At 40.9% G+C, this 17,330-nt stretch overlaps 1 protein-coding gene across 1 annotated transcript in view; it reads left to right on the forward strand.

The window, feature by feature from the left end:
- Positions 1–17,330, forward strand: part of LOC105928383 (copine-8) — a 100,523-nt gene that overhangs the window by 10,921 nt on the left and 72,272 nt on the right. The window contains exon 2 of the mRNA XM_036144889.1: positions 12,133–12,173. Coding sequence (XP_036000782.1) covers positions 12,133–12,173 — 41 coding nt within the window. The remainder of the gene's footprint in view (positions 1–12,132; positions 12,174–17,330) is intronic.

Here is a 17,330-nt window from a genome sequence, read left to right on the forward strand (position 1 = left end):
TTTAGATTGCTGCTCAGAAAAAACAGCTGTCAGAAATGCATTTGGGGATTTTTTAAGATTATTTAAAAAAAATGTTTTAACAGACCATAAATTGGAGATTGGACCCATGTTTGGAGGAGGAGTGTGACCTATAGTAGGATTTGTGTAACTAAGCTCTCTCAACGCACCATGTGGAGGATCTAGAGAAGGTCAGACTGTGGCTTGATGGGTTGAGTAGTCGTCTGGCAATCAGAAGGTTGTGGGTTAGATTCCAGCTTCCCCTTGCCACATGTCGATGTGCCCCTGGGCAAGGCATTTAATCCCAAATTGCCTACCGAGCTGCGTCTCTGTGTATGGGCAGTGTTGGCCTAGTAGTTAGAGCAGCGCGCTTGCACTCAGAGAAGGATGCAAGTACCCGGTTCGATTCCCAGCGCCTGCACTCTGGGTCCCCGAGCAAGACCCTTAATCCCAGAATGCTTCCCGGGCGCCGCACATGGCAGCCCACTGCTCCCCAAGGGTGATGGGTTAAAAGCAGAGAACAAATTTTGTTGTAATGTATGTTTCAATGACAATAAAGATGATATTACTATTACAGAACACAACAGAGGTAGGATCAGATGTTTTCTAGGGAAGATATTTCATGACACTCAGCTGGCTTTGGAGAATCCAACAGGGGTCTTTGCTGGGTGTTTTTCAAAGAACAAGTTCAGAACCAGCACAAGCATTAGCCCTCTGGGACCACTGAAAGTTTGTTAAACCCGATCAGACTGAGACATTTTCAAACAAAGACCTGGGCTTATGGTCAGAGTCTTTGAGTCCACTAATAGCTTTAAAAACACAAATAGATGCCCTCAAGCCCACCAAATGATTTTTATCCTTTTAAAGCTCCTAAAACAAAAACCTAATTCACCCCATCTTCTGTCACTTTGTTGCTTATCTCTGGAAACCTGCTAGAACCAAGGTGGAATGGAGCAACAGGAATAATACCATGGGACCTAGTCAGCTCCACTCATGGCTCAGCCAGAGTCATTCTGAGCGGTTACATTAATGAGCTTTTTTGAAGCAGTCATTTGGTCTAATTAATGCACCACCCTGCTGCTGGAGCTTCACCTGGTTACCCCAGAGAGCTGCCGTAGCTCCATTACATTACTGACCGCCTCACCCTGTGTGCCTCTCTCCTCGCTGGCTTTCATCTTTTGCATAGCCACTTTCCCACGTCTCTTTGATTGCAGCGCAGGGATTTGAAGACATCATGATGATTAGTGTCCCGTGTTTGATGCTTTCTCCACCGACAGGAAAATGGAGTTTAATGCAGATTTATGCAGACCTTTAAGTTAAAAAGGACATACAGAAATCTTTTAGACTTGCAAAATGCAAACGTCTCTATCGTAGAAAATCTGTTAGGGATGAAATACATTGAATATTTTCTGGTTAATTATTTTAGGTGTATTTATGTGATAGTGTTCGTTTGCGCACTTGAAGTGCACCTCCACCTGTTGGGCTTTTCTTGATTCAGACTTTTGGCGATTCGCTGCTGTCTGGCATGTGCGTCAACAAGCACAGAAAGCATTAATCGAGCGTATGGTGCTGCCCTTCAGTTTGGGAAGGGACAGAAAAGTAATTTAAATTATTCAGTAGGGGAAAAACATTTAGGACAGTTCGTCGGTGTTGAAGCCCCTGAATGTTCATGTGTCAAATCATCCAGTGTTCAAAGAAAATAAAAATAAAAAAACCCAAAGAACTCCATCTCAGACTCTACAGGCCCCTAGGTCAAAAGGTAAAGTTCATGACAGCACAATTAGAAGATTGACTATATAGGGTTTATTGGGCTGAAGTGTCGTTCTGTTTAAAGGTTACAAGCAGTGGACCTGCACTGGATAACGCTCTCAGTGCCTTAATTTTGGATAAGTACAGATTAGAGTATCTAAGAGACTGGAGCTAATATCTAGCCTGAACAAGACAATGCTCCCAGCATATTTCTATCACATTAAAACGCCTCTAGTTTCAAAAAGGTCAATACCAGCTTTTTGCAGTCCAGCTGTTAGATTTACACTGTCTGGGTGTTTGCACAGAGGACTGAGCAAGGATGCACTGTGCGACCAATAATGATCTATGGTAAGCAGTAACACGCACGCCTCACTGGGCGCACGTTGGGATTTTTCCAAGTATAGTAATTTAATGCTAACCTGACTCTAGCCATATGGATTTCGCTCCGCCTAGCTTCACTCACATCCATCTGGGACATCTCCCATAGAGAGTGATTTCTCCAACCAATCTTATTGTCTAGCCAATCAGGACGCAGGGCTGGAGTTTCATAGATGTGACGTAGTGGAGAAGCGACCGTGAGACTGTTTTGATTCAGATAGCAATGGCGGCTCACATCGAGGAAGCAAGCGTTAGCATTGATGCTGCTATTTCTTCCATGTTGGCCAATCTACCTAATATTGTTTCATTAAAAGAACATCAGAGAACGCCTCTGAAGGCTTTTGTTGGTTGGAAACCATGTTTTCGCCCTTCTCCCGACCGGATTTGGCAAGTTTTGTTTTCCAGGGCGCGCCCGTAGCGGACATCTTGTCAGTTAGCGGTTAGCGTGAACCATGTTAGGAGGCCTTTAGTCCTCGACGCGGTCGGCCCGGGATCGACTCCGACCCGCGGCGCTTTGCTGCCTGTCTTCCCCCCTCTTCCTGTCAGCTCACTGTCAATAAAACGCGTGCCACTAGAGCCGCAAACACATTATACAAAAAAAATTTGTTTGCGTCGCTCTCACAGCATCATGGGTTAGCTTCGGTGTGAGTGGTTGAAATAGCACGTCGATAAAGATGACAGACAAGTGGCTTATCCAATCATATGCAAGGATTTTTGATAAGGCCCAGCCTTCAATAAAGGCAATTCCTATGGAGAGGTCCCAGATGGATGTAAGCGGAGCGACATCCATATGGCTAGGGTCAGGTTAATTTAATGCACCCATCACAGTAGTACATTCAGTCTTTTAGAAGCGATGACGTCACAGGACAATAATGCGATGGCTTCGCGTTATTACGTCTAACCTTGTAGCATCCATAATTGCATCAACAGGTAAGCTAAGCTTCCACTAATTTTTTGTAAATCTCCGGCAAGAATGCAGCACGTGTCCAACCCTGCTGCAGAACTTGTGGAACTGCAGCGTAAATATGTCAGCTATGACCCAACATTACTTGATCCCTCGCTATGCCATGCTATGGTGTTTATAAGCATCTCTCCGTGTCTCTTGCTTCAAACTGAAAGTGAAATGGATGGCTTGCCCTATTTTACAATTATTTCGGCCAATGATTAGAGTAGCATAGCCTGTCCTGATACAGCAGATTACTGAGTTATACAGCCTTGATCCCAGTGTACGTTCACTACTCTGAACAGGAACACATCAAAAGCAACACACATCCTTCACAGATGTCCTGTCCTGCAAATTCACATTTATTTCCTCACGTTTAAGCACATGAATTGTTCTTTCAAGTGAATGACAATAAGGTTATTTTAGGATAAGTAAAATCTGCTTTGGTGTTAATCCTACCTGGACTAGGCATTAGCTTTAGCCTTTAGTAAAGATTTACCCATATTTATCCAAAAATTACGATTTTTCAGAGAACTAATAATTTTTTTGAAATGCCTCCTTAGAAATATGTCCAAGAGATTCAAATTTTAAAACATGGGGCACAGAAAGATTTGATCAGATTGGGCCACAGACTAAACTCACACTCCAGATTAATATAAGAATGGGTGGTAACAAGCAGAAGGTGGTCATTATTTTCAGCTGTGCATAGAGTGGAGATTTCCAACGCTGCAGCAGCAGAGGAGTGAGAGATGTTCAAATGTGGAAGAAAAAAAAACCACGGTCAAATCAATGATAGGATGCTTATGGCAAGATGTTCGCTCTGTTCCTTTGATATTAGGCATCTGCTAGTCTGTGGCCTACCATAAGCGCTTTTGTGGTCCCCGAAATAGTGTGATAAACACTAAAAAATAGGCCGCCAAGCACCGGCAGATATAAATGATCTAAATGAAACCCACTAGGTCCTTAACAATGTGCCCTGCTTGGGCAAATGGATTTGTCATTAGACCCAACAGCTGCCGTAAAGCTGAGGTAAATTGGTCTGCAGCGTTATTTAGGCTGTAGTTTTGACTGCTGCTGCATTTCTTAAACAGAGTTTTGAATGTTGTCACAACTCCCAAAATATATAAACCTCAAGCTCCACGCTGCTAAATCTATATAAGCTTTTTATAGACATAGCTAATGTGACTAATAAATACCATTTGGGGAAGCAGGGAACATTTAAAACTGGCTCATTTCAAGATGAGCTGAGTGTGTATTTATATTCAATTTATTTGGTTAATAACATGTATTTTATGCTCTCGACCTACTCCATACGCTCTGATTAGGGGGCTGCTTCATTTAACAGCCGACATGGGTAGATGGGAGGCGGTGGCTGCCTCCGTATGTCACATAAGGGGCTCTACTGATGTCAGATCATTCTGCTCTTCCAAGTTTTTCTTTGAGAAAATGCTTTTCCTTTTTGTGCACTCCCCCATAAATGTCTCTTATGCACGTACTTTCATATCAGCAGTAGCAGGGACCTGGAAGACCTCGTTGGGTCTTGGAGGCTTTTCAGTGGTGTTCACTCTGACTCTCAGAAGCACACCAAACTTAATGTCTGAGGTTCAAGCGAGGCAAATCTCCCTCAAAATGCTGAGTAATGCTTTTCTGATCCAGCTCAGGTATGAGCTGATACACCTGGATGTGATCTTAGCTACTTTAAGTGGGAATAAACATTCGGTTATTCCTCTTCAACATTTTTTTCACACATTTTACAGAATATTTTAAGTTATTTTCTTACATTTACTTGCATTTTTCTTTATTGTTAAATTGATTTTAACTACTTGTAGCTATGAATCAGCTAGAAAAACACCCAGCCGATCATAGGGTGTAGCTACTAACCTTTCTACATGGATATGATATTGTCAAGAAAATCACTATCCTTATTTTTGATGACTTTTTTCTGACTGCAACAATTTAAAGCCAAACACAGCTCCTATTTTTCTTTTTTAAGCACATGATGCATCACGCTCCTACGAATGGAACTCCCCCCTCCCACCCTCGCGTAGGTATTTAAAGCTGCGGCTGCCGTTTTTAGGTGGCGGTGATGTAACTGGTGGGACCTCAAATGTAATTCTGGTGTCGAGGAAGGACCGCTGTCGTAAATGTTTGATGAAGCACGAGGCACTCTGCTCGCACCGCCCAGACATTTCCGAGGCTGCCCGTGGAGAAAAGGGCTTTTTAAAAGTGTGACTCGTCTCTGTCAGGGCCAGGTGGAAGCCCTCGGGTGCAAATGGATCATAGAGATTTCCCGGTCTGCCCACATGCACGCACGCACGCACACACCCGCGTGCCTCCTCTCCTGCACTGCTCACACTGGATCTCTCTCCTTGTCGCTTCTCGGTATATTATTCCCTGCGTCCGCTCACCCTCCTGTGGGAGACGACTGGGAACAGCATTCCTCTGTCTTGGAAGCTCATCCCATTTGGCGGCTGCCGTCTCCCACTTATCGCCCCTCCACAATCCCCTGGACTGTACGCTAGCGATAAAACACAACTCCAATAGGACTGCACTTGATTCTGTCGCTTATTGTCATTTATTTAAGGTCTGAAAGCTGACGAAGGGGCCAGTGGGCGTTCCCCTGACAGGGAAGCAACAGAGCGTGGCATTTCACCATCTGGGCCACGCAGGATCAGCACAACACGAGTGCCTGATCTAGATACATCACTAGCCATCAACGGTTCTAGACAGCTCGGTGCTTGTTACACAGGACAGGACGGGCGACACAGTGCTCGCCCCGCAGCTCGCTCTCTCTCTCTCTCTCTCTCTCGCCTCCTCCTGCTATGTATTCGTGGATCTCGCAGTAGAGCACAATATGGACAAAGTCAAGCTGTTGTGATTGCTGCAGCTTAAAGAGATGCGCCGAGTAAACACGCTTGTTAAAGGTTTTTAAGCCTCCTGTTTGTACGGTCGTTTTCTTCATGGGCACAAATGGCCCTTTGCCCCTTAACGTCTAAAATAAACGTCTTTTTTCACGCTATTAATGTGCACACAAAATTGAAAATAAATGACACAGATATCGAAAGAGTAAGTGATGTCAAATTTCTTGGGGTAACAATACAAAATAAGTTAAGTTGGAAACCACACATTGACTATATCAGATCAAAGTTATCTAAAACATTGGCAGTGTTATATAGATTTAAAGGCCTTTTAAATCAAAAAAACATTATATCTCTTGTACTGTTCATTAGTTTTGCCTTACCTGATGTACTGTATTATAGTGTGGGGAAACACCTATAAAACTAATTTAAACCCATTGTTCATAATTCAAAAGAGAGCTATTTGAATTGTAAATAAAGCAGATTATAAAGAGCATAAAAAACAATTTTTTTGTACATTTAAAAACATTAAAATTTAAAGATTTGGTTTACTTTAAGACAGCTCAATTTATGTACAAAGTTAAAAATAATTTGTTGCCAGCACACATTCAGGGTCTGTTTTCGATCAGGGACAGTGCTTATGATCTCAGAGGGTATAAAATGTTCAGAAAACCAAAAGCAAGAACAAATGTAAAACAACATTGTATTTCTTTTGTTGGGGTTGATGTATGGAACAAATTAGATCAGGAGCTAAAAGACAGTACAACAGTAAAAAAGTTTAAAAACATATTTAAGAATAATACGATAAAAAATTATGAATCATGTGAATGCAGTTAAGATCTTAGATACTGGGTGCGTTACCTTTTTTTTTTTCTCGCAATATGTTATTATTGTAGAATAATACTTTTCCTAAAATCATACGTTGGTATGTATTATAAACGGTAGCCATCTTTTTATCTTTTTCTTTTTTTTTTCTTTTGCTTCGCAGGGTGGGCATTATAAGCTTATTGCTTCTGCCAATACACCCTTTTTCAGACGGTTTTAATTTATGTTATATGGACAAATACTGTCGTTATTATATACTTGTGTGTCTGAAATAAATAAATAAATAAATAAATAAATAAATAAATCTCATTTCATTTTAAATGCAGATTCTACAGTGCTGTGGAAAAAGTATTGGCTCACACGCAGATTTCCTCTGTTTTGGTTTTTAAGTTACCCTCAAATGTTTCAGATCACCGAAATAAATTTTATGTCAGAGGACGATAGCCTGAGTAAACACAAAATGTGTTTTTTAAATGATTTTCTTTATTAAAGGGAAAGAGCTTTTCCCAAATCAGCCAGGCCCCACGTAAAACAGTGTTTGCCCACTGAACCTGATGTGCCGCCCTTGGTGTCACTGACTGCCATCAAGTGTTTGAAATAGCTGCCAGTAGGTCTTTTAACATGGCTTTGGAGGAACGTCTGTCACAATCTCCTTTGCAGAACTGTTTTAATTCAGCCTCATTGGAGGGTTTTCATGCACAAATGGCCTATTCAGGATCATCCCGCAGAATCCAAATTAGATATTAGCCCGTTCTTTCTCTGGGCCACTCCAAAACCTTGATTTTGTCTTCTTTGAGCCAATCACACATTGATTTGGATCATAGTCCTTCTGTATGAACCTGGGTGTGTTTCTCACTCCTGCACACGTGGTAAACACGACCTTTATCCATTTCCATCCGTCAGTTCCTTCTCCATCAGTAACTGACGGATTGAGGTCCTACCTTATTTTTAGGTAGATTGCAGAATTTCTGGTACCATTAGTTAAAGTGAGTCATCAAGGTCCTGAATAAGTTAAGAAGCCCAGGACTCTACTACCACCATGTCTGTATGACTGTTTATCCACGCTGCTGTGTTTTTTTTTACACCAGGCTAACAGGATGTACATCAGACCACAGAATATTTCCTTCAAAGTTTTGGAGATCTTCAGGATTTTTTTATTTTTTTTTATTTTTTGGCAGATGTAAGATGGGCCTGTATGTTCTTCTGGATCAGGAGTTGTTTTCACTGTGGCGATCTTTCATGGCTGCCGTTGTACCCAGTCTCTTCCTTATTACTGAACCGAGGCTTGCTGAGCTTTAGGGGGTTTATTCTAGGTTCCATTGTGGCCTCCTGGATTAGTCATCTATGTACTCTGGGTTTAATTTTGGTATGGTCGCCCACACCTGGGAAGGGTCACCCCTGTTCCCTGTTTTCTACGTTTGTGAATAATGCCTCTCACTGTGGTTCACTGGAGTCCAGAAGCCTTTCAAAGAGCTTTGCAACCCTTTTAAGACTGATAGACATAAATGGATCTGCGTCACATCTACTCTTGAGGGTTTTTATCTGATGAAGAAGGAATCTTTACGGCCAAACATAGTTAAGGCCAAAGATAGTCATACACTTGGCAGATTGTTTTTTTAAAGCACTCTTTTTATTTTTCTAACTTGTCTCTTCTGACTGGAAAGCAATATTAACACTCCTAAGTAGCCCAGCCAGAGTCCTGACCCAAATCTGTGGAGGGAACTGATGACTAGGGTGATGGCAGAGAGGCGTTTCCTTGGCAGTGTTGGCCTAGGGAGCTGGGCATTTGCATCTTGGAGAGGCTGCAAAGGTCTCCGGTTTGAAACTCAGTCTGTCACTCTGGGTCTCTGAGCAAGACCCCTGACCACAGATTGCTCCCTGTGGACCACTCAGTGTAGCAGCAATCTGCTTCCTAACGGATGGGTTAAACCCAGAGACAAAATTCCCCTCTATGGGACTATAAATTAAAATATTTATTCATTTTATTTTTTTCCATCTCAGTCACCAAAGAGTAATTATCAAAATACCAATGGAATCAGGCAAAGAAATGGACAACAATTAAAGGAAATGTTGCTATTCCAAGAAAGATTTTCCCATGGACCATATCCAAGGGTATTAATAGTTTTTAGTAATTCTCATAAAAATGGTACCTTGTTTTTACTGTCTTTTTAGAGACTCACTGACCTGTAAACTCCTTCTAAGATTACCAGCTCTTTGTAAGTCGGACTCATCCATGTTTTTCCAGATGTGTACAAACAGCATTTTGCATATCCTTCCTAATATGTCACCCACTCCATGACTTTGACAGCTATCCAAAATGTGGGAAACAGCAAATTTTGTAAGAATTGCAGTCATCTTTATGACATCTTATTTTGCCATCTTTCCCTGGTTGTCATTTAATTATGAGGACCATGTTAACGTTACCTTTTTTCTGCAAAAAGGTTTCTGTTTCCCCTTGAGGGGTTTCTTCATTTGAAACTCATACTCTTAGTTTTTTTCCTACTCCTCCTAATTATCTTTTTCCAGATATTTCCTCATTTTTCAAAGTCAAGGCACAATCTGACAGACAATAAGAGACCCTGAATGGACAAGCATTAGTAAGCAATCCCCTGATGGTTTGACTGAATTTATTACTTTGAAAGTAATAAATAGGGTAATCTGAACTAAATTGTCAAATTTGCTATTTTAACACATCTACGGCTACATTTACTCAGTGATGCTCCCCTATCCAAAACAACTTATATTGTATTTATGCTCCAAAAGCACTGCTGACTGTTTGATTAAATACAACCTTGTCAAATAAACTTTTAAATTAGACAATTTTAATGAATGGTTTAGTGGTTTTGGATAGTGCTGAAATGATCTGTAGGACTGAATTGTATTCAGAACAGATATTGTCTTTTAATACATACACAAGTGAAAGTGTCTTGTCCAAGGACACAACAACTTGTCCAAGGACACAACAACTGGTCAGAGCGGGGGTTCGAACCCCCGCTCTGACCAGAACTTCCTTACTTCTGCAACACCGTCGCCCCTCAAAGAAGGATTAAATTGTGTATTAAATGCATTTTAATCATTCCCAGATTCAGTTCCTGCTTTTGTTCCTATACTGATGTATTTCCACCTTATATCCTAAAGAAGCAGCATAGAGGTTTTCGCTATTTCTAACTAAAAGCTCAGTACTAATATTACACCAGCTTTAGGAGAAATATTTGACAGCAGACATTAGTATTAGAACAGAGGATTTGTTCAGGCAGGGACCCTGAAACTAGTTGGTGTCAACTTTTCCTGCTAGCCTTTTTGCATGAGCTGGTCCGGAGAGGCAGGCAGTTTCATGGAGTTTTGAAACGACAGGGAAATAACTCAAGTTTTAATTGTTTTAAATGAAGGTTGTAATTTAAGAAGGGTGAGTGCAGATAAAATACAATCTAATCATAACAAGTCTGATTTAATTCGGTAGCTGCAATTTGCAATTGCGCTCTATTAAAATGAATTGAGTTTTGTTGCATGATTGCTTAATCGATTCTATTATTCACACCATTCATTTTATATTTAATAAAGAAAAATCTGTGCTGCTTTTACTACTCAGACTGTTGTATGTTTCAGAAATTATATCAGACCTGCAACTTTGCTGATTGACAAGCCTGTCATAGTATTTAGTCAAGCTTATAATAATAGATCCAGAAAGAGGCACAGGCATTAGGTGTAAAGACATCAGGTTCCTCCAGTTTTATACCATCTTTAAAAGTTGCAGCTGACATCCAGTCAGCCTGTTTAAAATACATGCTCCCTGTTTAGTGCCTTTCTACACCTGTTCTTCCTCTGACTTGATTTTTAATACTGATCATGGCCAACTTTGAGACCTTCAGTAACAACTTAAACACTTGCTGGTCGAGATGAAAACTCGCCATTGAATGCACATAGCATGACTGCGCTAGTTAGACCATACTCTTACTGCCTTTAGTTTCAGGATGAACCTGATTTTGGACACAGAAGACTGTATCCTCACACATGGAAGCCAAGGTAGTCAGCATTTAGCCTCGCCTCTGTGGCGGCTGGTTTTTGTAAATAGCGCTCTGTAGAGGTGAAGTATGTGAGATTAGCAGAGATGTTAGCTGCCCTCTGCCTAACAGATATGCATGTCTTGAAAAATACTCTCCTGTACATACTGCCCCAGTTCTTACCTTTTCACTGAATAACGTTATTTCTGTTATAGATTCTAGTTTGCTGTTCTGCTTGCTGTAACTGTCTGCATGTTTTCAACCCAATCTGAGCAATGGAATTGCAAGTCAAATTCCTTGTTTGTACCCACAAATCTGCCGAATAAAGTGGATTCTGAGTCTTAGGGGAGGGAGCGTGTGTGTGTGTGTGTGTGTGTGTGTGTAAGTAATATAACAATTTTCTGAGATACTGAATTTAGGGTTTTCATTAGTTGTCAGTTATAATCATCAAAATCAAAATAAATAAGCATGAAATATATCAGTCTGTGTGTAATGAAGGAATATTATATACAAGTTTCCCTTTTTGAATGGAACCTTTTCATGATATTCTAATTATATGACCAAACCAGTATATGCATATTTTTTTAATAAAAATAAATTATCCATAAGGTCTGAGACCATTTTACCAGTAGTCACATGGAAACAGATTTAGCTATGCTATAAGTTTAGGTTGCGCTAAGGTTGCACTGCTACTGGAGCCAACCCCAAGGGGCCCTTCAAAAGGTGCTAAGGGGCAATATTCAAGGCTGCCACTCAGGCTTGAGCTGCTTTTTCAGCCACACGGGCTGGTAAAAATTCATGAATTCTCATGGAACTAGACAGCTCTTCCTAAATCTGAGCTTATCCACGATTTCCTTTCTGTCATCGCTCGGGTCTCCCCGTCTTTCCATTTTAATGGGGACATTTTAATCTTTCCAAACTTGTCAATCCAAAAAAAAAAAAAAAAAAAAAAGTATCACAAGTTGGGGTCATTTTACATTGTGATAGGACGCACTGCATTTATTCCTCCAGTGTAAACAGCGGAAAACTGAGTGCCATGTACATTTTATGGCAGCCTCAGTTATTGCTTTTAGCAAAGTGAGAGTGCAAAGAGAGAGAAAAAGGTTCCCGCTCTCTAGTCTTGTTGCTGTACGGATAAAACATACATCAGCTCCACTGTAAGCTTGATGTTGTGGGCTGGTTATTGTTGATGATGAGAAGAAATGCCTCTCCTTAATGAAGTCAGAGGAGGATTATGGGTAAACAAGTTGTCAGGGTCAGCAAGGAAGCTAATTAGGAGCGTTTTAATGATGTAATAACTTTCAGGTTGCACTTCCTTGGCTGTGGCAGCAGAGACATGCAATTAATTTTTTCTTTCCATCTGTGTCTTTGTTCTTTTCAGAAACCTGCTGGATAGAGACACGTTCTCCAAGTCCGATCCAAGTAAGCTTCCTTCTGATCTGTCTATCCCACACGGCCGGTCAACCATTTCCTCACCCACAGAGATGCGCATCACCCACAGCTCCACACAACAGCTCACAGCAGGCCTTACAAACGCTCACATTTAGCCATAGAACCCACCTGCACGTGCTCACTCAGACACTGTTTCAGTAGGCAAACATGCACCGCATGTTGACACGTTTTAAACAAAATCAGTCTGGCATTCACTGCAAATGGACACACACATGCACACATTCTTGTTTAATGTACATAGTGAGGACCGTGTCTCGCCTTCTATAGACTTCCATTCATCTTCAAGCCTTTCTCTATCCAAACCATAACCCTAGCCCTAACCTTTACCAGTATATACCTACCCCTAACCTCACCCTAGACCTAATTGACCCTTTAGTCCTAACCCTAACCCCTAGCCAAGAAAAAAGTGAGGACCTTTTTTTCGGTCCTCACTTTACTAGTAAAATGAGCAGAACATGTTCTTGCTCAGCAGCAAGTACAGGAACACACACACACAGACCCACTATGTCTCGTCTGTGTGAATCAGTAGGCATTTGCATATGTCAGGGGTCGTATTCGTCACTGCTCCCTGCTCTCAATGTGAGTGAGGGGAACCAGATCATCCTCACACACGCTCCAGCCAGACACACACAGGCACACACACCTCACTTGCTTGGCAGCTGGGGTTCAATTTGTCTACCGGTCCACTGGTTTGTAAAGGTCCGGTTTTCACCTTCAGTGAGGTCCCATGTAACAGAAGTGAGAGGTTCCATTACTGAGCCTCTTGCTTGATAACTTTACAGAAAATCTTTTTTGTTTTTTAGGAGACTCACATCCTGACAAGCAAGCCTGTCCTCTGGTTTACTTCCTTGACTTGATGGTATTTGGCTGGTCAGCGTTCTGATTTACCATTTCTTGTTAAATGGAAATGCTTAAAATATTTAAGGTACTTAACTACAGTAAAAATGAACTTATACGTACATGGATGCAAAATGTAGGGAAATACATTAGGCTACTAGTTTTTATTTTTGGCCGGTAAGCTTGATCACCGAACATATGAATAAGCCAATCCCACTGGTGTTCAAAAAACATTGAACTGAAACACAGGTTTGTTGTTATTTTCTGATCCAATTTCTTTACAAGGAAAATTAAATGTTTGTCCATGTTTACCAAAGAAATACTGACAATTTTTCATAGTACCAATGAATGCAGCCCAGATATCACCAGTAGGACTTGCACCATTATATGAAAACCATGAGTGTGAAGTAAGCAGTAAAGTAGAATGATATCAAAAACCATAGAATTAACTTCAAACAGAAGAAAAATGTAGTTGTAGCTGTGCAACAGTTGCTAATCTATGCTTTTCGCTACACTGGAAAACTGACAGCCTCCTTAAATTCAGTACATTTTGTCTCATAAACTTAACTAGAATGAGTTTTTGACACATAACTTTTCCAACATTTAGCTGATGGTTGTAAATTGTCCCGATTTTTTAAAGTTGGGAATAAGCAAATCGGAAAGTTGACTTTCCTGGTAGTTTTAAAGCAGCTTTTGAACGTTTGTTTCCTTGTTGAAGAGACTTAGCATTTATTATGGTGTTTTTTTTTTTTGTTTTGTTTTTTACAAAAAAAGAAAATCGTCATGCTATAAAACAAGAACAAAAGGCCACGTCCTGTTTGTAAAAAAGGAGCATAGGTACGAAACGGCTTGCTTACGGGTACACAATGGCTGTAGGGCTGGATGAAATGGTAACACATTGGTCTGAAATGAGGGTACGAATTAGCAAAACACCAAATGGACCTTGACCTGTTGGAATAATTATCATGAAGTTACTAAGTACATAAATAAATAAGTAAATACATTAAACAACAGAAAAAGGGATCACTGGTCTGTTATTTATGGACACTAGTTCATTTCTGTGATTCAGTGGGGGCCTGTTCAAGGTGTACCTGATATTACTGAATGGGTTCTCGGATTGTGTACTAAGTGTTTTGGTTATGTCATAATAACAAGCTCCAATGGTTTTTACTTGACCATCAGAACATTAGCGATCATTACTCATGTTAGGCTTTACAGGGTCTGTAATCACTCAACATTTTGTCAAAAGAATGCTCTATGTAATTCAACAAATCTCTCACCATCTGACATCAACTCAGAAATTAGAGGCTTATTTCTTTAAAAGTCCCACCTGTGGGTACACTGTGTCAGCCTCTGCACAGAGATCAATGCACTGGATGTGAATGAAAGAGTCAAAGCCCATGTATTACTCAGCCACCACTTATCAAGCCATAGCCACATGAGAGGGCTTTTGCTGCTTCCACATTGAACAGTCACAGATATATTTGGCTTCACCTCTCAGATCACCTCTGTGTCAAATACAGTTACAGTTGGTACTTTTCAGTTGTTATGGACATGAATGCCATTCATTTTAGGCTGTTTCTTTTTCAGGGATGAAATGCTTATTCAACTAACAACTTCACTGATCCTGAAATAAGAATTTGTTGCAGAAGTTTGGGTGAATTAATGTGTTTTAACCTTACCAGGCTAAGGCCTTTTAGCTTTATTTCACAACACTCCCTGAACAGATCGAGAAAACACCTCAAAGGATTGGCAGTTCCAGCAGTTATATGGCAATATAGTTATCAGGGAGTCAGTGAGATGTTTTGAAATTTACGTTGTAGCGATTGATTGTTGAGCATTGTGGGAGTTAGCATCAAGCTAAGGATCCTGTCTTGTGTCTTCATTATTACATCTGCTGCACCTCATCCTAACATCTGAGTTGAATCCTGGCCTAAGTGGTGTTCTGGCCGACACTCCAGGTTGAGAGCAGTGATAAACCAGAACAGTGCCTTACAATCCTTCAAACCTAGAGCAAACTCACCTACGCCTTCCTTGAATCCAGAGTGGCACAGAATCCAAGCAGTGGTCCCAGGAGGGTCCTGGTTTGTCCTTTACGCACAGAAGTTGAGTCCCAAACATGACTTTTTGCTCGGGAAGAAGTCCAGTTAGTGCAGGGTCATACACGGGTATTCAGAAGCAGGCAGAGGTATCGGAGGGGGGAATCCAACAGACTAGGTAAAGAGTCTGGTCCAGGGTCTTGACCCACAGGATTAGGCAGAGAGGCAGAAGTACAAGAGGGCTAGTCAGGCAGGCAGAGTCAGAAAATGAGCAAAGGTTGATGTCCAGAAACTGAGAACAAACAGGAGAGTCTGACAAGGTTGAGGCAAACAGGCAGGAATCCACAAACAATAAGGATCACTCACAGGAAGGCAGTCTAGGAACGCTGGATGGTCTACTCACACAAGGGTTTTTGAGAATCTGGTGCCTGCACTCTGAATGAGATAGGTATAAATAGAGCAACACACAGGTGTGGCTGCACCAGTAATCAGCGCAGTCACATGTGCAGGTAATCAAGAGATAATTGGCAGAGTAGCCAAGAACCGAGTAAACATTTGTGTTTTGCTTCAGTTCTGCGGCATCATCGAACAGGGTGTGTTCTTGTACTTTACAGATCTCGTAGCTGTTCGAAAATGATCCGTACAGACTGATAGCCAGCTTGTGCTTCAAATTAGTTAAATGTGGCAGATTGAAGGTTCACATCTGTTTAGGTTGTTGGCTTCCACCACTCTGATGGTGCAGTGAAGTGACCTCTCTCTGCTGCAGGTAAGGGAATTCTACTGATGCTAAGTTCACACTGTGAAATTATGATGTTATTGCTTTATTTTTCATACCATGAGCATCTCATACTGATGCCTGATGGGAACTGTTGGATGTTCCAATAGGACAATTATCTAAACTGGTTTTGAAAAACAGCCATCCGAGGAATGGTCCAATAGCCAGATAGAGTCTTATAGGAGCTTGTTGAATATATGTTATATATTCAACCAGCTCATATATATATATATATATATATATATATATATATATATATATATATATATATATATATATATATATGTTACAACAGCACCTTGAATGTTCTTGTTACAGAAAAGTGCTATATAAATTAACTTGCCTTGCCTTATGAAACATATATGAGTGAGGTGTGTATACATATTTGTATTTCTTAATCTAAAACAAATCTTCAATAAACTTTGTTTTTTGACAAATGTACAACTAGTTTCTGATTGATTAGAGAAAATATCTTAGCACGTCAATAAAATGTTCTAATCTAATTCTAATCCATGTATATCTCCAAGACTCTAAACAAACACATGCTGCTCAAGCCTGTTTGAGAGTTATTGTAATTCCTTGTTTACATCTGCCATTCCCATGTGGCCTTTAGGAAAATGGACAGTTTTGTCAGATACTGCCATAAATAGGATTAGCAAGGATGCAGCTGTTGTGAGCTGTGGCTAGTTACTGCTGAACCCAAAAATGCAAAGCTCCTAGAATTGTGGATTGGACCTTTAAATGTCAGATGGTGGGAAAGGAGGATGAGCATCCCTGCACGCCCCAACATTTATCCAAGGAGGCACTTGTGCTGCGTCCATGTCTCTGCTCTGCTGACAGCACTGGCCCCAGTCACACAGCATTAGACCGCCTCGACAGAGCCGCACACACACACTCACTCTCATGGACGCACACACAAACAGAGCGGCCACACACACACATCCGAGGCCACCGGCAAGCTCACAGACCTTATTCATATCAGCTTATAAAGCTGAACAGCAATCCAGTGTTTTACTTTTTTTCATGTTTGTGACCGTATGTGTGTGTGTGTGTGTCTGTATATTTATATGTGTGTTTGTGTGTGTGTGTGTGTGTGTGTGTGTGTGTGTCATTCCTTGTGTCTGCTTCAGCAGACTGGAAAAGGGCATTAAGCAGAAAGGAACCCTGTCAAAGTATGTGGCTTCTGTATTGCCTACATTGTAGCAGTAAATATAGCCTGGAGTAATGTGGAGAACGGGTGATTAGGTGGAGAACATGGCGCACTGTTATTTCTGCCAGGAAGTTATTGTTGTTTAGGGTTACGTTTTGTCTTCTTGACTTACCTTATAATGCAACGTCTGTATCCTAGTCGATGCTTTATACTTTATGTGGAGAAAATGTGGATTTATCTCAGCATATAACATCCTCAAAATACAGTAGCGTATTTTTCGGACCATAAGGCGCACCAGATTATAAAGCGCATCGTGCATTAACGTA

This window comes from Fundulus heteroclitus, chromosome 2, assembly GCF_011125445.2.
Source record: "Fundulus heteroclitus isolate FHET01 chromosome 2, MU-UCD_Fhet_4.1, whole genome shotgun sequence".
NCBI lineage: Eukaryota > Metazoa > Chordata > Actinopteri > Cyprinodontiformes > Fundulidae > Fundulus > Fundulus heteroclitus.